A 20,348-nucleotide genomic window follows, 5' to 3' on the forward strand; every position below is an offset into this window, starting at 1 on the left:
GGCATGTTTTACGAACAGACATGATCATTGGGATGGACATCCCACCAGTTCCCCAGATAACCTTCAAGAGAGCTAGATCATTGAAAGACAGATTGGTCCATAGTCATCTAGACATGATTCCAGTAAAACAAGGGACATTGAGCGAAATGAGAGGCTTTTACCCATGCGGAAAGTGCAAGGCTTGTGCTTTCAGCAAAAGAGTATTAACATATGAGATCAAAGGGTTAAAAAAAAACGGAAGACCATTAACAAATTTATGACATGTCAAACCAGTTATGCTGTCTATTGCCTGATGTGCCCTTGTGGCCTCAGGTATATTGGCAGCACGATACACAATGTAAAAATAAGGGTCTCGGAACACATGCGCGCTATTGCGAACAAGGATTTAAGTTATCCAGTCGCTAGGCATTTTGCCATTAAACATCAAAGTAATAGAGATCAGCTACAGTATTTCAGTTTGGATTGTGTACCTCCTAGTATTAGAGGAGGAGACAGAGTGGCAAAATTGAAGAGATTGGGGTCATAATATATCATCGATTTACAAACAAAGACTCCAAACGGATTAAATAGTGGGGGAAGAATTAACATCACACTTAGGGATTTAGTAAGTGCTTAGAAATAAATTTTCCTCTGAAAATCCGTAGGATTCTTTACAATATAATGAACAACTCCTTTTTTCTTTTTCTGGTAACATGAAATGCGTATTTGTGCAATAGCCGATATACGGCGTGATTGAGAACTAAGAGGGAAACATTGGATAAGGACAGTTGGCAGTCCTATACTTAGGGGCTGCCATTTGCCGATACACGGCAAGATCAGTAATCGCGGAAAGACACATGAGATGTTCTGTGTAAAGAAATGAATTGTGAATATTGTAAACATATATTTGCAGTAAGAGTACAGTGAATATCAAATTGACGCCATGAAAAGACTACGCAAAAAGTATCTGCAATAATAGTGCGAGTTCTTGGCATTAACTAGCGTCTTTTACAATAATAAGTTGAACAGAGAATCTTGTAAATATTTTAATCATGTATTTACTGATAACCTGGTTTAATTTTGTACACTCAAAAATGGCGCTGAATAACGTGGCGATATTGTCCTTTGTTTCCATGATTCACAAATATGGTATTTAAGATGGCGCCTCTCAGTGTGGAATGCAAACACTGAGGAAGGGACAACCCGAAACCCGTTTGTTTTGAAGCGCTGTGAATTAAAGGAGGTTGCAGAAATCTAAACCCGTGAGTGCTTTTCCTCCGGATGGGAGAGAGCGTTGGAGTGTGTATATATATGTATTTTTATTTTTTATAACCTACTGGAGGTTGCCAGTAGGTAGTTATAGTTAGGACCCAGTTCCCATAGGAAAAGCGTTGCCAATATCTTTGGGGTTGTTTTACGAATCTTCGCTAAATTTTCAAACTAATGGGGCAGTCAGGTCAGCTGCTGTGTTGAAAACTTCAGGGTGATCCGTCAAGCGGGGGCCGAGAAAAAGGGGGTCCCAAAACGCGTTTTCTCTATGTTCATTTCCATAGGAAACTTTAGACACGGCAACAGCCCAAACTGCTGAACCGAATTACTTCTAAATTTGGCAAAAAGGTAGCTCTTGGTTCAGAAAGCACTTTTTTTGTTAAATGGTGTAAATCAGTTCAGTAGTTCCTGAGAAATATAAAGATTTCTCATATATACAACTGTGGCCGCAGAGGATCCACAAACCCTCCCGATATTGAGCCTGCGATCTGATTGGATGCCAACACTTCAAACCAGGTAGTGTTGGCAGCAATCTTGTGACTCGGTTGAACCGAGTCACAAGAAAAAAGGTTAAAAAACAAGAAAAAAAGAAGAAAAGGGGGTAGGGTAGAAACACCCTGACCCCGTAGGCCTGCTCAGGCCAGCCAAAAAGGTCCCTAGACAGTCATAAATGTACTCCTGCTCGGCCTTGAAGTAAATCTACCACCACACATGGTCACATATTAAATACAACTACATTTCTTAATGTAGGTGTGATTTTTTTTAATTTATTTACACTTTTGGGATATTACTTTTAAATTAAATAGGTAAATTTCTATTAATTCATTATTACTCAGTACTCTGCTACTTGGTATAAAGGCTAAATATTTACCACTGTATTGCAGTTAGGTGACTACATATAACTGGGCACCTTCCTTCTCTCAGGAAATATGCACTTGAAGTATCTATCTATTTTATCCCTAATGTATACACCCCTCCTAAATTCGTTTGTATATCACTTGCCTATCCTGTAAAGCGCTCTGATACCCCTGCGGGTCTAGTTCGCGCTCTATAAAACACAAAAATAAAATAAATAAATCAATAAAATAAATCTCGGTAACTAGCAGCTTTTACATTCAATCAAAATGCTCCCAATCTTGCCAAAAAGGGAGCAGCAGAGCCATAAGCAGGGCCAGTGATATTATGTGACAGGGGAGGGTCAAATTATGCGGCAGGCAGGAGTAAGTTATGCACCTAGAAAAGGCATATTATGTGGCACAGTTTGTCACCTTTTATGATAATATTACTTCATTATATTGTCATTCTTTCACTTATTAACAATGGGCTTTGTTTGCACTTAATTAGTACCAATTTAACATCCAAATGTAGCAATAAGCAACAGAAACGTAACCAGTCTAGCTTTGCAATGGATCTTCAGCTGCGTGGCAACACTTGCCCTTGTGTTGTAATCATTAGAGCTAGAAACAAAAATTGTTTTAATTGAAACCTGCAGATTATGCAGCAGATGATAGAGTATGTGGCAAATGCGGCACATCTATAATTATTATATGAAAAATGCAGCGGATGCACAATCACATAATTCCAGTGGCACTGGCAATAAATTAATTAAAGTGATTGCCCAAGAGCATACAATTTGGCCAAATGGGAGTCCAAGATTAAAAAACGTATCTCCTTGTTCCATATCTGCAACAAAACCACTAGACCACAACTAGGGTGTCAGTGATTCTGGTTATGATAAGGTGGTGGAGCTTCCCCTCCAAGGGAATAATTACTCTGTTATGGGCCCTGCTCAGATTTAGAACATGGTGATTATTACCATCATAAAACTGAGATTAGATGTCAAAAATTCTAGTTCCTTGGTTAAAACGTATCAGTTGGACCAGGTCCCGTGGCAGTCGGTACTTACTGGACAGTAGGCATGGTAGATACTGATATTTACCACTGCTACGTCAACGCTAGGACTATTATTTTCTATTCAGATACTGGAGGAGTTCATTTTCTAAACTTTGTTGTTCAAAATTTGCAGTTACAAGCAGTGAAGGCTTACTCCAGGAGGTGGTCAATGGATCAGAACTCAAATACACTTATGAAGAGAATCATGCTTGATAAACTTAATCTCCAGCTGAGCTATCTTTTGACATGACCGGTTTTAGAGGGGGGATTTTGAATAAAACCCCAAAAATATGCTATGTGACTCTTAGTTCCCCTTTTCCCCGATAAACCTCCTCCGAAGTCTCTGCACACAAAATAGGTCTCCACATGTGCAGTATTTTTCCAAAGGCAAAAATTGTCCAGTGAAGTGATAATGGAAAATTGGCCACACTACTTGGCTCTTAGCATGAAGGGGACTCTCCTTCCATGGGTCTTGCGGCACCAGACCAGGAATGTGAAGCCCAGGCAGTGGGTCCGCATCCCGTGGGCCTTGCAGCACTACATCCAAGCGGTGAGACAAGAGGATGGAACAGCACTCCCATGGGCCTCACAGCTGTGGATCATGGTGGAGTGGTCCATGGGAGGGAACACCCTTCCCCTGGGCTTGAAGTGCTACACTATTGTTGTGAGATCAATGACAGACAGCTCCCCTATCGTGGGTCTCTTCTCCTGGGCTTCGCTGGACTAGACCATGGTTGCATGGCCTAGGGGAGTGGAGGCCCCTACCCTGTGCCTCGTAGCCATGGTGTAGCATTGTGAGCCCATGGGTAGCGCCACACTCTTCTGGGCCTTGCAGCCATGGTTATGTGCTGAGAGGCCCATGGGTTGGTTGACTCCCTCCCCTAATCCTCTCAGCACTACACCATGTCTGAGAGGCCCGGGAGGTGGGGGCAGGGGCGAGTGGGGGTTGTGCCTCGTGGTGGCCTCTCCCCTGTGCCCCAGTGAAACTGTCTCAAAGCTCTGTACCATGGTTCTGTGCATACGTCGATGTCAAGGTCCATGTCCTGGGATGACATTTCCTGATTTCACGTTACGTGCAAATTAGAGGGGTGTAACATATTCCCTTTCTGCCCGGGCATAACCATCCATCAGGGACACAGCCATCAGTAGTGCAGCAGGTGCAGTGGCACTGGGCTCAGGGGTATTAAGTACCCAATATCCCCAAATTATGGCTTTATTTCACTGTGCAGCCAGTGGACAAGTGTGAGACGACGCTTTTACTTTGCACCAGCACTCATGGCACCATTTTTGTGCTACTTGCCTCTCTTCTATGGGCATTGCAGCCATGTTCCAGAGCTGTGAGACCTGAGAGAGGCCATCCCTCCCCTGTGCATTGCAGTCGGCCGTGGTTGGACACTCAGAGGAGGAGGCGCCATCCCATGTGTTTAACAGAGCAGGAGTATGGCTGTCAGGCTCATGCGGGGCCTCTCTCAGGGGTGTAGCTATCAGTAGTGCAGCATGTGCAATGGCACCAGGGCTCATGGATGTTCTGGACTCAATGCACCCAGATAATGGTAGCGTTATACTGTCTGGCATCATTATCTTACAATAGGGTCCATCGCTACATTACTATGCCACTAGTTCCTTCTCTCATGCACTGCACAGCCATGATCCAGAGCTGCGATAGTCAGGAAAGGTCCATCCTCCTCTAAACCTACCTGCGTTGGTCCAGTGCTGAGAGGCCCATGGGAGGAAACCTGCTGTTCTGGGCCTTGCAGCACTGGTCCATGGCTGCAAGGCCCAGGGCAAGAGGCTCCTCTGAAGGGCAGAGCTATCCATAGCGCAGAAAATGCAATGGGACCATGGCCTCCTAAGGGTTATGAGTCCAATGTGCCCAACTTATGGCTATATTTTACTGTCCACAAGAAAGTATACAAAAAGTGATGGATGGAATGCTTGAATTAATCACAGCAACTGGTATTTACTCAGACTGCATCCCACTCCATTATTTTGCACACCATGCCACCTCAGTTTGGAGCCAGCCATATGCAAATCAGTCTTGACCCTGCTCTAAAGCGAACAGTCCAGACCAAACTACCAGGCTAGGTTTTCCCAGAGCCAGAACACAAGCAAACCTGGACAGGCTCTGCCCTAGTTAGGGATTATCAGCCAGGTATACCTTGGTTCCAGTGACAGTGTGCACACCTGTATCTCTTAGGGCGACAAAAAAGTGAAGGATGTAATGCTCAAATTAATCTCAGAAACTGCTGAGGCTGATGCCCCCTATGATAGACCTCAGTTTATCAGGGGAGCCTCTGCCAAATTTGCAGACCTCTGCTTACACCATTTGACTTCATATATTGTGCACTTCTGATTTCAGAGATTTTACTATATTCTATATTATTATATCCATAGACGTCCTATTGAGATTGTTTTCTTTTTTGTTCTGCTTTAGACATGAAAATACTATCCATGGCGATAAACTACTGACCAGACACAACCCTAGAGGTCTGACCTCTCTCCCATGGACCTTGCAGCCATAGTCCAGCAATGTGAGGCCCAAGGAAATGGTCCGGCTAGTGGGCCTGGCTTGCAGCATTATTTAATTGCATTTAAACGTGTGCTTTCCAGGCTTTGTTCAAGATTAGGAGAAATCAAATGAGAGAAGATGTATCTCAAATCTGTTAACTGAATCTGCATCATGCCAATTGACAAAATGAAATGCACTCTGGAACCATTTACGTGCCTACTAATTATTAGTATCAGAACATTTAAAGGACGTTGATAGGGTGTTGTTGCCATGGCTCAGGACATTAAACCCTTTTAGCCTAGATAGGACTGTATTCTAGTAGTTTCTGGTGGTTTTCAGTGATTAGGGTGATCCCTTTAATAGACGTCAAGCTAGTTTCCACTGTTTTATTTGCTTTCATATATTTTTTGCACATACCCTATCTTGCACTGGATAGCTGGGAAACCATCTTGGAATTTTAATCCTCACTGGCCCCATTAAGGGCATTCTACATCCTGCAGCACACCTCACAAGAACATGAAGAAATATGACATCATAGCACTGTGATGGAACTCCACAGGTCCTCCTTGACGGCCTGCACCAGCTGCATTATCTGCAAAGCTATCACAATGCGTTAACAGTCCACAAACCAGTTAACTTTCCCATCGCTCATTGACTTTATGCTTGTCACTGACCCTGTATAGTGCTCTGCTGCTTTTGGCTAGGATTGCACTATACAACTGACACTCCTGCTTTCTTGAATGACAAGCTCGCCATCTCCAGTGGCTCTCCACACACCCGCAGCAAGAACACCTTCAGACAGAAGAAGTGCTAAAAAGAGAAAAAACAAGAAAAATGCCTTTCCTATCTATTCCTCAAGGATCTCGAATATTATTCCCATATCCATCTGGACAGTCTGAAATCAGCTCCAATTTAGGAAACAGCAAATACTCAACTTTAAAAAAACAACGAAATCATGATGCAGTCACGATCCACAAACCATCTACTCCTTCTATCACATGCTGTGTCTTTGACCCTGTACAGTGCTTAGGAGCCTTTTGGCTTGGATTGCGCTCTATAAAATCTGCACACACATATATATGTATCTAATGCACTAATCTGAAAACAAATTGTTAACACTTAATTTAACTTATAATTGCTGGAGAGACCTAGGTCAAACCTTTCCATCCAGTGTGACTAATAAAATATATTGCCAGCTGATCGAAATTTAGAATATATGTGCTTATTTTATTAGTGTTAATATTTATGTATTTGTTTTACTGAAATCCATACCAAGGAAGTAGCTTCTTGCAAAGTCACTCAACAATAGGCAGTTGATGGCACTTTCTATGATATCATTTTCTGTTATTTCATATTGATTGCAAGTTAGGGGGGCCTCAGACATTACCTTCCTGCCCAGGGCCCCATAGTCCTAGGACGTGGCCCTGTGTAAATCAATGTACAGGATGTGTTACATAAGATAGTAAGGGTTGCAATGTGTAGGAGTCACGTGCCTTCATAGCTCATTGTGCTATATTAGAAGGATTACAATTTATATGAACTGCAAGTAACAAAATGATCTCTGTGTTAAAAGCAGTAGCGTACTTGCCCATCTAAATAAAATAAAAATCTGTCATCTAAGTGTTACAGGATGCTTTGCAGGAGGCATATTAACCCTCTATGCTACTTTGATTCAAAACTAGGACTAGACAAAACACAGACCTCTCCAGCAAATATGTTAACTTCTAGAGTTATCTTTCCTTTATTATGATTACTTGAGATTTACTGAGCATACAAAGATCTCTGCAGAAGGTGCCTTAACCTCATAAGATATTTTAAAATTCAGAATTTGCAACCAACTAAGCAGAATAGATTTACTGCCATGTTAGTTCTTGTTGTAAATTTATGCGGCAGAGTTTTAAAAAATAAATGTAGAAGTTGAGGCCCAGATTATGCGTCTAAGTTGCGTCACTTTTTTGGCACAACCCAGACATAAAATCTCATTTGTTAACTATTGTAATGCACTCAAATGTACTCAGGGTAGACCTGTTAAACATATGTGCAAGGTGTTAAGATCTGATGTCACTTCTTGTGAAGTCATGGGTTGTGATACCATTTCCAGGACTGCTAGGTGCGATGTCACGCACCATAAAGTCACTTGCATACTGCCCAACTTGGTTAGTCCTTCCACTTCTTCTTTATTTTCTTTTATAACTTGTGCCCTGTACACAGTTGTCAAAATACTGACAGGCAAAAGAAAATGCAGTGCTTACCGGTGAGTGAGTGCATCGTTTGTTTGAAGGGTAAAGTGAAAGAGGTGTGAAGAAGGGCAGAAATGAGGAGGGAGTGAAAAAAGGGTGCTGAAAAGGAAAGAGATGAAGTGTCAGATAAGCAGATTGAGGAGATGTCAAAAGACAAGCATTGGCATAGCCAATAGGTCTCGCTTTTAGGACCTTATAAGTATTTAGTTATGCAGCACAATATCCTTGGTGCAACAACATCAACTGTTGCATGGGTAAACACTTATAAGGTCCCAAAAGCGAGATCTATTGGCTATGAGGGCGTGCGCTGCCTGGCTCCCCTGGGGTTTGAGGCAAGGGATGCGTTGAGGATCACGTGCACTGCGCGTATTTGTGGCTCAGCCCCGTGCCCAGTGATGGTAAGGCTTGCGGGGATGGATGAGATGAAGAACGAGCACTGCCAAATTCAAGGGGCCTAGCTGACATATACTGACTGATAGGCACATGTGCAGGGTGGCGACTCTACAGGCACATCAAAACAGATCATACATGCAGGCACCCACAACCAACATGCATACAGGGAAGCGCACATACACCACGACAACCAGACACACACACACACAACACTGCGAGCCCAGATTAAGATAAACACACCATTAATTAAAAACAAAACATGTGGCCAGAGCACGGGCAGCGCACTCGCAAATGACAAGTGGGCAGAGGGATGACACCTTTCATACATGAGCATTCAGTGACACGCACCAACAAGCGACATAAACACAGGTGCAAAATGAACAAGCACAGACAGACAACATGCAGCACGGTCACAAGATGCTGTTGATTTCGTCGTAGACGTTTTATGAATGTTCTCCACTCACATGTTCACAAGAACACGCGCACACAAGCTGAAACACTCACCTTCTGAGCGCGTAGACTTAAAATGAACAAGCGCGGCCTGGCTGAAGCAGGGGGGTGGGGGGGGACAACAGAGCAGGGAGAAGGACGTGGTGGGTCAAAAGCAGCTGGGGTGTTGTCTGTAAACAACAAGCTCTCAGCATTGCGCAGATTGTAAAACCCCTGTCCCGGCTGCGCACGTCGGGAGGGACCAAGGAATGCAGAGTTAAAATGGAGCAGCTGGAATGAGAACCCGTGCGCGTCCCTTGTGATGGTTACCGGATGACTAGCGGCGTGAAAGTAAAACCTAACGCGCTGACACAATAATTTAAAACAAAAGTGAAACCTAACGCGTTGACACGATAGGGAAATAAGCCCCCACTGACCCCTTAGTTTGCAAGGGGGTGGGGCTCAAATTTCGTTATGCCACTGCAGGGAGCAGGATGAGGTGGTGTTTTAAAAGCAGGGGGGCTTGTTAAAAACCATGGCGGCAAGCAGGTCAGGGGCTAGTGGGTTAACACAACGAGTGCACGTCTAAGGTAGAGCTGCTGACCCTGGAACTGGGTTCAACTCTTGGCGTTGGCTCGATATGCCGCGATCCTGGGCAAACTTAGCATCTCACGAAACTCTTCCGTGCAGTAAGGGAGGGGGAGGAGCGGGTGAGAGAGGGGGAGGAAAGCCGGCCATGCGAGGAAAGGAATGCTAGAAACCAGGATAGCAGCTGTGCGTGTGCACGACATCGCGAACGCAAGCTGGAGGCCTGAAATAAGCCACTAGGTTAGCACTTCCAAAACCCGCTTACTAAAACTCTCGCCAGAGCAGTGCTGTAAGCGCTGGCTCAGGCAAGACCTAAAAAATGGTGTTCATGCAGAACATAATAGGAGTGATTGAGACACTAAAGAATACCACCTTTCCACAGGCCTCGGTAATGTTTATCTTACTGTCTCATAATTTCAGAATGAAAACATGCTCAATACTATTTACAAAAAAATCATTGTTATTACTCTTTATCTTAAACCGCTAACAGTCATTTACACAGCTGATAGTCCTGGCATGGCGTTAGGTGTATGTCAGTTGTGTTATTTATCTGTCTGCTATAACAGAAAGCTGACAGGCAACACTGTTAAGATCACAGAAGTTACTTTATGAGCTTAAGTACGCCTATGACATGGGCTACGACCCTTTTATAGAACCCCCAAACATACACACAATTTTTTCATCCCGCTTAAAGAAGCCCTGCCTTCCAAACTACAGGTCCAATTCACACAAACATTTTTGAGTAAATTAAGTAGTACCACTTCATATACTCGTAGATGTCTTTGTGAACTGGCCCCAAGTTGTATACGAATATTCGCATTTGGTGTCTTTGATGCCAATTTACAAAGGTGTTACTGACGTATTACTTCACTTTCTCATGCATGCCTTTGTGATTTGACCACTTTGTGTTCAGTAAGTCATTATTTTTTGTGTGGTTAAAATCGAAGCCAATCTATCAAAGCAACAAATTGGTGTCAGTTTAGGCTTTCGGTATTTGCACGACAGGCTTTTATGCACTAAATTACCTCAGGTACTTCAAAGCACCCGCTGCTTTCTTCATGGTGGGAGTCCTTGACTTCCAACGCGCAGGCGCAGGGCAGAAGGAACCCCAGACGCCAGTTGGTACCCTGGGGCTGGAAGAAGTTAAGGTGTCCCTGCGCCCCCACTTTGTATTCGCAAGGTGCCCTGCGCCTCTGGCGTGTGGTATACCCTGGCGTGCGCCTCGACAAGAGGCCACCAGCACGCCGAGGCCTAGTAGCGTCCTCCCGAGCCTGTGCATTCGATCTGGGACTGGGACTCCTCTACTCTGGCAACGGCAGTGCTTGAGCCGAAGGCTCCGGATCATGCCAAACTGGGACGGTGTCTTTAAGTGTATGAGACCATTAAGGCGACAGCCATTTTAGAATGGTTGTTTTTCTATGTTGAGCAATAGAAGAGACGTTTAACAAAAAAAATCTATAACATGTATGGTGTACAGATATCACATAGGTGTTCACAGATTTTATCATCGTTGTGAAGGAAGTGTTAATACGTAAAATTGCAGTAGATACGTTTTATTCATTATTCACATAACGTAATTTAAATGTATTTTAACTCACAAACAACATATTGGTAGATGTGTCTGTGATAGGGACTGTAATTCGGTGCAGTTACTAGCGTAAAACGCACGTTTCAACATGGCCGCCACTTTCATGCAGTCAGCCCGCTCCTTTATGTATCTGGTGATAACTAGCTTTTAGCCTGCCAATGTGTCGGCCCTCTTGACATGGGGACTGTCTTGTCTAGTGTATTAGAATCGGAAGAGATGCATTTCGCAAAGCAGTGTAATCTTTTCACCGAAATATCTGTGATGTAGTTTTGAGAAACACATGACAAATCCTGAAATTCTTATAAACAGAACCCACTGTAAATTACTGCACTCTTCATGAAGTGGACAAAAAGGTAGTGGTTCTCCCAAGTGGGCGCGGCCCAATACGTTTAAGTAAGGAAACTTTAGGAGACATGGCATTACAATACTTTTGACTAGAATTTCTTTTAGTGGCCTTAATGTACTCTCCCTATAAAGATAAACTACCTGAATTAGCAGTGGTTTTACTTAGGAAGGTGTGAAGTTGCACAAAGTGTTCAAAGTTCTTTGCAACTGGGTTGTCGCTTGAAAATCAACACTTTGACCGTGACGATACTTTAAATTTTACTTAGTCACCACTTTGTATGCGAGTTTAGTTTGGCACACCTTCGCACATGAGAAAAAGACACAATATAAGTGTCCAGTCGCACATGAGAAAAAGACACGGAAGCTATGTATTTTCTTTTTTTTTTTAAACAGATTTTACCGAGTTTCACATAAGCACAGGGCAAGTACAGTACGGCAGGGTAAACCTGTTTGGTTGGCCTTTTCTGCCTCCCGCTCTTACAGTTATCTATACAGTACTAGATACAGGTGACAAGAAGCGGGCTTCTCTGCTCATGAAGCTGAACCATAAGTACCTGAAAGTCCAAATATCAATAACAATTTGAATGCAGTAATCGCCCACATAGTGGGACTATCTAGGCAACAGGCCTTAACAAATCAAGCAAAGCCTACCTCCCCTCCCCACCCATGTCCCCCTTTCCATGTCCAAATAACAACTCAGGAAGTGTACATGAGGTGACGTGCCTTTCCTTCCATCAAGTGATTTGACTGTTCTGGGCACTCCAGGTGGTGTGTGACCCTGTCTACTATGGAGGGGGTGACCTAGTATTGGAAAAATGTCAAACCTGTAGTCCCTCAGGGCCTGCCTACTGGTCTAGTGGACGTGGGGTGTTTGTTCCGTGGGGGTGCCCTCGTCGTCCTCTTCGTTCCCGCTTTTTAGGTCTCGCCTGAGCCAGCGTATGCGCTGTCTCAAGCAAGACATTTAGTAAGTGGGTTTTGGAAGTGCTACCCAGAGGCAGCCGGCCCCCAGCTTGCTGTTCTGCTCACAAGCGCTCGCAGCCGCCAGTTTTCAGTGCCCGAGGCACCATCTGGACCCTGAATTACTTTCACTTTTGCCGCTCGCGTGTTTGTCGTCGCGGAACCACTTTTGCTTCACATTCCCCACTCAGTTATTATACCTTTGTTTCTGACGTGGTTCTTTGTGTTTAACTACGCATCATATTCCTTGTCTACTCTAAACCATTACCACCATTTTGCCCTGCTGTTTTCTATCTCCCCATTGTGCCTCTCGCCTACCCGTGCGTCTCAGCACCCCCCGTGTTTTCTCATTGCTTTCATGCTCCGTGCACTTATCTTCTTTATTTGAGTTGTGCACTTTTACACAATTTCAAGTTTGTCATTTCTCTTCTGCTTTTTGTATCTAATTTCACTCCCCATTAAATGTCACATGCCTCTCCTGTCACTTCCTGTCGGGTCCCTTTCACACCTCCACATCCATTTCTACTCCAAGTACGTAAAAAGTGCCTTTGTTATTTACTGTGTTGTATTCTTCCCCCTTCACTCCCGTTTTCATTTCTGTTTACATTTTCCATGCTACATGCATTTACAGTGCTATAGTCCTCTCCCTATAAATTCCTTGTACTTTTCCCCCTTCCAGTTACCATGTTGCAGTCCTCTGCCATTGTTTTTAATGATGCCTCTCCATCTTCGTGATGCATGACTCTCCCGTGTCAGTGCCATTCCCCGTCCTATGAACCACTCTCTACTAACTTGTAGTGCAGCATTTATGTAGGGCTTACTACCCCTAAGTGGGGTTTTGGTGAGCTTGCCTACATGAGTAACACTACACAGTGCAGGCTGTGTGCTTGGAAGTGTGTTGTCTTTGGTGTCATTCTATGTGGAAATTGTTTACATGTCATCCCTGATGACCACTGAGGTGCAGTTATCCTGTTATTTATGGGTCGCAGCGCTTACGGGGCGCTGCGGGGCACTGGGGCAGCATACACGCCATGTTTGGTGTGTGGTTGGAAAGGTTTTCTTTGTATTGATCCTATGTGGTAAGGGTTTCCGTGCTGTCTGTGAGGACCACTGAGCTGCATTTATTATGTCATGAGACACAGAGCACAGTGGTGTGATGCTATGCTGCAGATATTTGGCATTCTTCTGGCTCCCATAGCCAATAGGTCTCGCCTTTGGGACCTTATAAGTGTTTAGCTATGCAACAGTTGATGTTGTTGCACCAAGGATATTGTGCTGGAAAACGAAACACTTATAAGGTCCCAAAAGCGAGACCTATTGGCTATGCCAATGCTTGTTATTGTATCTACTTCCCAAGCCCTAGCAAAGTGCAGGGTCCAAATTCCCATATAGGCCGCTTTGATTAAGGCACACCCCCTCCCAGGTTGTCCAGTTTATGAGGGCAGCTTTCTACTTGGGCTTTCCAATGCATTGTAATACGTCGCTTGGCTATCACCGCCAGGTCAATAAATCAGGATGTCAACATGTGCTTGGTCGGACATGGATAAATACCCAGTATCCACATCCTAGGGAGTATATCAAGGGAACTGTGTGTGATGTCTGCTAGAACGTGCATTATCTCTGTTCCGTAGATGGTCAAGTGCGGGTGGCACTATATCATGTGCAGCATATCTGCCCCATCTAGGTGGCAGCTAGGGCATTCATGGGATATATGGGGAAAGATGGCATTATGGTGTCTATGAGATATGCAATGTATGTACTTGTATGCAAAATAAGAAGACAACATCATCATAGTGAGCTTTGAGCTCCTTTGCACAGATTTTAACAATATGAGTTAAAAGACTATAAAATTAGTGGGTCTGTTTTTGCGGATGGGAAACACTATGCCAGAGTTTGCAGAGCTGACAAGTTTCCCAGGGTCAGGCTCTGCCGTCCAGGTTTTTTCTTTGGTTTCTGTCCTGTTTAATAATGGAATAAACAGGACTATAAGTCCCCGAATTGAAAGAAAAAAGCTGGACTGAAGCAGCATATCATGAATGAACCTGGGAGACTTGATAGGACTGTTTAGGGAATGTTAAACATTCTATAACAGGACCAAATGCTTCAGATTATGCATTCTCCTTGTGTATTTTTAAGTAACAGCCACAGTGAGAAAACATTAAACCAAAATAACATAGAGGAACTACAAACTCCATAGTTCTTTGAGGGGGGGAAAACTACTACCAAGATGGGAGACCATCCACCAATTACAGCTCAGTATTCGGTATAAACACTCGTGACCACAGTAGAACTGCCTCTTTCTTGCTGCTCAGAGCAGCCGTAATAAGTAGTCCTTTCCCATTTATTTTCTAAAGATTGTTATAAAGTACTGCATGGGTGATACCTAAGTAAATTGTTGTCCCTTAGGTTCTGATGGTGCAAAGTGCATTCTGCACTCCTTCTTCAGGCTCCCCACCAACCCCTCCCCCAGTGTAGGGGCATTATTTTACCTCCTGAGATTCTGCGCTGCTAGGTGACCCCGGTCAAAGCTTGCACCTCTAGCCTTAGTCAGGCCCTTTATCTCCACCTTTGTCCACAAACAAATCTATCCTTCCTTCGCTCCTCTTCTAGAGCATGTCAATCAGGGATGCATTTTACTAGCCCACATCAACCTGTCCATCAGCCAAGCCTTCTGACCCCATCTCCACCTACTCACCAATATTTCCATTGCTGTTCCTCAAAAGCACCTCACCACTTTCCCCAGGAAAAATCCATCCCATGGGAGGTGTGTAGGCCCTGCTTTGAAGTTTTTCCAAATTAACCCTTTCCTTTCTGGGACCAATTGACACCCAAACTCATTAGAGGGTGCCAGAATGAAATAATTACCAAGTGTGCTCTTTGAACCTGGAGACATACAGACCTATATATTTATTTTCCACCTTGAACCTATATTACCCAGTGTGACAGTTACCGCCCCTCATACATCACACCTGCTGGTGGGCAGTTGTGAATACCCTATATATTTGAGGGTGTTGTTGTGACAGGATTTTAGTTGAGACTGCCATAGTTTCTCCCTTTCAGGGAAGATGTTGCAGAGTAATCCCAACAATTCAATTGATCTTACTTTAGATGGAGCTAATTAGTATGTATTCAGTAGGGGCAGGTCAAATCTAGACCAGTCTATTCAAAACTATGAACACAAATAAGTGTCTTCCTCCTTGAGCGCTTTGGCTCAACAAGTGAACACTTTTGCTGGTGCCTGATACCCCTGCTCTTCCGGCCCCTAAAATGAATGCCCCTCCTGTGGGGAGAGAAGTTTATCCTAAGTCAAAGAAGGGTTCTAAGGCGACCTCCCCAGACAATGTTAAAAAGGATTTATCTGGATTTCCTGCCCAAAAGCACACCCGACAATGATGATGATGTGCACTCTAATGAATCCGAAGGGCACACCTTAGACAAGGGTGACTCTGACATCTTCAAAGGAATCTGGAAAGCCCATGGTGGCCTCTACCAAAACTCATAATTGGAGGAGGAGGCTTGGGAGGACCACTTTAATGCAACCCCTCTATAATCAGATTTTTTTTACAACACCTTTGATCCTGAAGAAATCGTACACCCACAGTCCTCGTACTGGGTCCCATCTGCTTCCTTGTCAACTACTAACAGCAGCCAACCAAGCAAAAATACACTTTACCACTAGTAGACACAAGAATCCTGATGGTAGAAATGGACACTTGGCTAGAAATATCTGCCACTGCGGCTAGGGCGGACGACTTTGAAGCTGGGGAATCTGGTTCAATTGTGGCAGGAGGCTCAAACATCCTGTGGAAGTGCGCAAAAGCCCTTAAGACCGAATACCTCTGCATTGCTCTAGAAGGCCAGGTGGCTAACACTCCCAAGACTGACCCAACGCTGCCTTCCTTCCTAGGCAAGTATGCCAAAGACCATAATAAGGGTATTCAGTTAGCCTGTTAAGATAAACCTCTGGACCCCTCAGGTCTCCTATCAATAAGTTTGGAATTGGCCTTCTCGGCCAAGGAGCCTGTTGATTTTTAAGGTGGTTGGGTATCATGAGCCATTTTTAGGTCTCGCCTGAGCCAGCGCATGCACTGCTCTGGCGAGACATTTAGTTAGTGGGCTTTTAAAAGTCCTAGTTTAAATCACAATAGAGGTCGAGGAACTAGGGTAGCTAGTTCACTTCCCCAGGGTATGTGTATAATAATCAATAGGAGCTAGCTACACTGATAACGCTCATGTTGTATGTGTCTTTGGAAAACATATTAGTTTTTTAGAAGACCCTCACCCACCAACCTAGTTGGTGGCATGCTTCATCATCGGGCCCCACCCGAGGCACCGAGTGTGCCTCAGGTGTGCTACAACGCCTGTTTATAGCGGAGCAGGTTGTGCTAAGTGAGTGTGTAGTGATGGTGTTGAGAGTGGGGTTAAAAAACTGTCCTAGAGGTCCCAGTCGATTAATTTATTAGTGGGCCCTAGGCAGAGTTAAAAACAAGGCTTTTGGATGTTGTAGAGAAGAGACTTATGGTCTCCCATGTCCGGTGTGGTAAACTAGATTCAGCCAGGCCTTGGGTTAAAAACTGGCTTTCTTTAGGAACTATGTGTGAGGGGGTGAAACAAGGAACTTAACTGTTTTAAGCATCCTATGTGAAGCACTCGCTAAGGTGCTGTAGCTGTCAGAGGACATTTTCCTCTAAGTTTGTACCTGTAAAGGAAAAGAGACGGGACAAACAAGTAGACACATAATTTGTAAAAACAGGCTGGTCAGGCACACGATCTGTGGTTGCGATACATGGTGCCTAAGCAGTGAGCGGGAAAACCGACAGTGTTATGCGGTTAGTGTCGGCTGGTGAAGTATAGGCCGAGTAGTATTGCAATGCGGTAAAAGTGCTAGTACCTGAAGGCGGTGAAACAAAATGCTAATGTGACCAAGGCAGACAGAATTAAAAAGTTTGAGCTTACTTCCTAATTTCAGGGGACAAACTCCATGAGTCTCTGGCGGGGATCCGAGACACTCATGCACTCTAAGTGGGTACAAAAAGAGTGGGTTTAGGGGGGGCGGATGGGGAGAAGTGAGGTCTCGTCATGCGGTGAGGGCTGCTCACTCGGGAGTAGCCGTTGGCTGCATCCCGACGGCAGTGCCGCGCTCCGAGATGTCTCCCGTTCTCCCACTTACTTGGCGTGATCTCAGGATCCGCTGTTGCACCTCATGTAGTCCTACCACAGCTTTTTGTGTGGCATTCTGCGTGCGGTTACGCGCACAGGCACGAGCAGAGGCGCCATGTGGCTTTCCTCTCGCTCTCCCGTGCATGCGCCTCGCTCTGCCTCTCTGTCTTGCTCGCCCCTCCCCCACCACAAAGCGCATCTCGCGGCCCGCGTCTTGCGAAATCGGCCACTGGCCTTTATTTTTCATGTCTTTACTTTCAGCAGTACAATGGTGGCTGCGCAGCTTGCATGCATGCGAGCGTGCACGCGCGCAGCCGCCACTTGTCTGCCTCTCTGTTTTGCTCGCGCAAACTCCCTCCCCCTCCCTCATCACAGAGCGCGTCTTTTAACTTTCAGCTCGGCCGCGCTTCAACTCCCTCCCCCTCCCTCACCACTCCTTGGAGTCTGCAGTCTATGGAGGCAGTCTCCTCTCGTTCAGTGAGCCCAGAGCTGAATCCCACATGCTCTGTTTGTATCACTTTTTGAATTAATGTCCAAGTCGATTAAAACTCATCTGGACAAACCTAGCCTAATGTGTTCCCTTCTAGGACACATGGCATTGCCGAGAGTGTATATGCTGTTCGCTTGGATTGAGTGACTGCTAACCAACCACTTTCCTCGCTGTTCAGGTTTCTGAGTATATGTCAAGAAATTAAATTATTATTATTTTTTTTTTAAAGGGACGTGATGTTGTTTGCCTTTTAAACATTCAAGCTGTTCTTACAAGTGACCGCACAACACAAACACGTGGCTCCCCGCCGCCCCACGGGGCAGCCGGTGGCTCCCAGGGTCTGGATTGCTGCAGTGCTTAGCTCAGCTCCGAGTGGCCTTGCAGTGTCCCTCGCACTGCGTTCCTCTGCAGACACTGCCATTGGGAACCCTGCAAGTTCAAGGGCAGTAGACCCGGCCTCCTACGACACCTACCTTTACTTGATACCATTTCTTGAACGCCCCCCCATCATTATATTCTTCTGACTAAACTGTACTTGTGTAATATTTCTGAAGAAATTTAACAATTCCTCCACAATTGCCTTCATTTGGGTGACTCCACGTTGTCAGCAGTGTATTTTAGCATGTATTTTAGCATGTGCACGGACGGTAAACAAATACACAAGTAACAAGCATTGGCATAGCCAATAGGTCTCGCCTTTGGGACCTTATAAGTGTTTAGTCATGCAACAGTTGATGATGTTGTACCAAGGATATTATGCTGGATAACTAAACACTTATAAGGTCCCAAAGGCGAGACCTATTGGCTATGCCAATGCTTGTTCTAGATGCCACGGTGATGCCTATGGTCCCACACGAGGACTGGCACGTCAGTGTGGCTCAGGCCGGTACCTGTCTAATCCTGGCGTACCTGAACAGTGCAAGAGCCAGTCATTTCAAATGTTAAAGAAAAGCGTCGCGTGCGAATGACTACCCCGGCCCTACCAGCATTTCAGAGTCAGCGCTCTGCGCTGTGCATGGCGGGTGACTGACCATCCTCAGCCCTATAGCCGTCTTCCGGAGGCAGTAGCCTCACAATGACTGACTCTACCCCAACCCTACAAACCTTTGAGAGGCAATGCCCGGATGCGTGGCTGACGTAGCAGTACCCTTACGTGCCCCTCTAGCAATGGAATGACAGCCCTCCGATTCGCCGGTAGCCTTGTCCCTCGAACAGCCAGCCCCGCCCTCTGCTCTCCCCGGCTCTGTTTATTTTAATTTATGTGTATTAATAGGTCTTTGATTTCCAAGAGCTCCTTTGGTCAAGTGCTCTCACAGGACTGGAGAAGCGCAGGGTCTGGTGCCAAGGTTAACAGGTTACCAAAACATCCCAGGGACTCACACGGCAAACAGCAGACACGTGGGACACGTCACCGCACCGCCCTTGGGAATTAACTCAATGTCGTCGCCCACCTTCTATCCGGCCCTTTAATGTTCTTTAATGCCCGAACATGGTGATAAGGCGCTGGGGATGATTGTTAGGCATCATAAAGAGAGGTATGAAGGGGGCGGGGGCTATTACCACTGTACATGTCACTATCGAGACCTCAGCGTCGGTATGAGAGAGGACTCGTCTGGAAGACCGTGCTCAGCTCTAAACGTCTCCGGAGTATGGTGTCTGGTTCCGAGGTACTCGTCTTAAGTATTGTGGCAAGAAGCGGAAACTTCATTTCTGGGCCTTGTGTCCAGCGCTGAACTCCCCTTCCGGAGTACTGAGGCCTCATCTGGGGTATATGGTTCATTTCTCAAGGTCTCATCTCGAGTACTGCATCTGGAGTACTGACTGGTGTACTAAGCACATTGTGGGATGTCATATCCAGTGCCCTTTAGCTGTGGCACTATGTGGCAGACTGTCATAAGTGCGGTGTTGACAATGCTGGTGTCAGCACCGGAAACCAATTAAGTGCAGTGCCGAGCACTGGACACCACAAGTTCAAATTATGCAGTGGTGATGGTTCTTCACTTTTTTTTCTTATGTGTTAAATCTGGTCTAATTTGTCTGGTATGTACTTCTGTATGTTTTTGAGATATGGTAATTACCACTAAGGGTCAGTTGGTTACTTCAATCAATCAATCAATCAGTGACACTTATAAAGCGCGCTACCTACCCGTAGGGTCTCAAGGCGCTTGGGGCGGGGGGGGGGGGGGGGGGGGGGTGCCGCTACTGCTCGAACAGCCAGGTCTTCAGCTTCTTCCTGAAGGAGAGGTGGTCTTGGGTCAGGCGCAGGTCGGGAGGGAGGGAGTTCCAGGTCTTGGCGGCCAGGTAGGAGAAGGACCTTCCTCCTGTAGTCGCTCTTCGGATGCGGGGGACGGCGGCGAGGGCGTGGTTGGCTGATCGGAGGTGGCGTTTGGGAGCGTAGAAGTTGACTCGGCTGTTGAGGTAGCTCGGGCCTTGGTCGTGTAGGGCTTTGTGTGCGTGGGTGAGGAGGCGGAAGGTGATTCTTTTGTTGACGGGGAGCCAGTGAAGGTC

General features: G+C 45.5%; 1 protein-coding gene across 1 annotated transcript in view; it reads right to left on the reverse strand.

The window, feature by feature from the left end:
• Positions 1–10,639, reverse strand: part of NAXE (NAD(P)HX epimerase) — an 89,751-nt gene extending 79,112 nt beyond the window's left edge. Inside the window, exon 1 of the mRNA XM_085636913.1 lies at positions 10,326–10,639. Within this exon, the coding sequence (XP_085493039.1) occupies positions 10,326–10,579 (254 nt within the window). The 5' untranslated portion in view covers positions 10,580–10,639. The remainder of the gene's footprint in view (positions 1–10,325) is intronic.
• Positions 10,640–20,348: the final 9,709 nt, after the last annotated feature.

Source organism: Triturus cristatus, chromosome 12 (assembly GCF_964204655.1).
Source record: "Triturus cristatus chromosome 12, aTriCri1.1, whole genome shotgun sequence".
Lineage (NCBI taxonomy): Eukaryota > Metazoa > Chordata > Amphibia > Caudata > Salamandridae > Triturus > Triturus cristatus.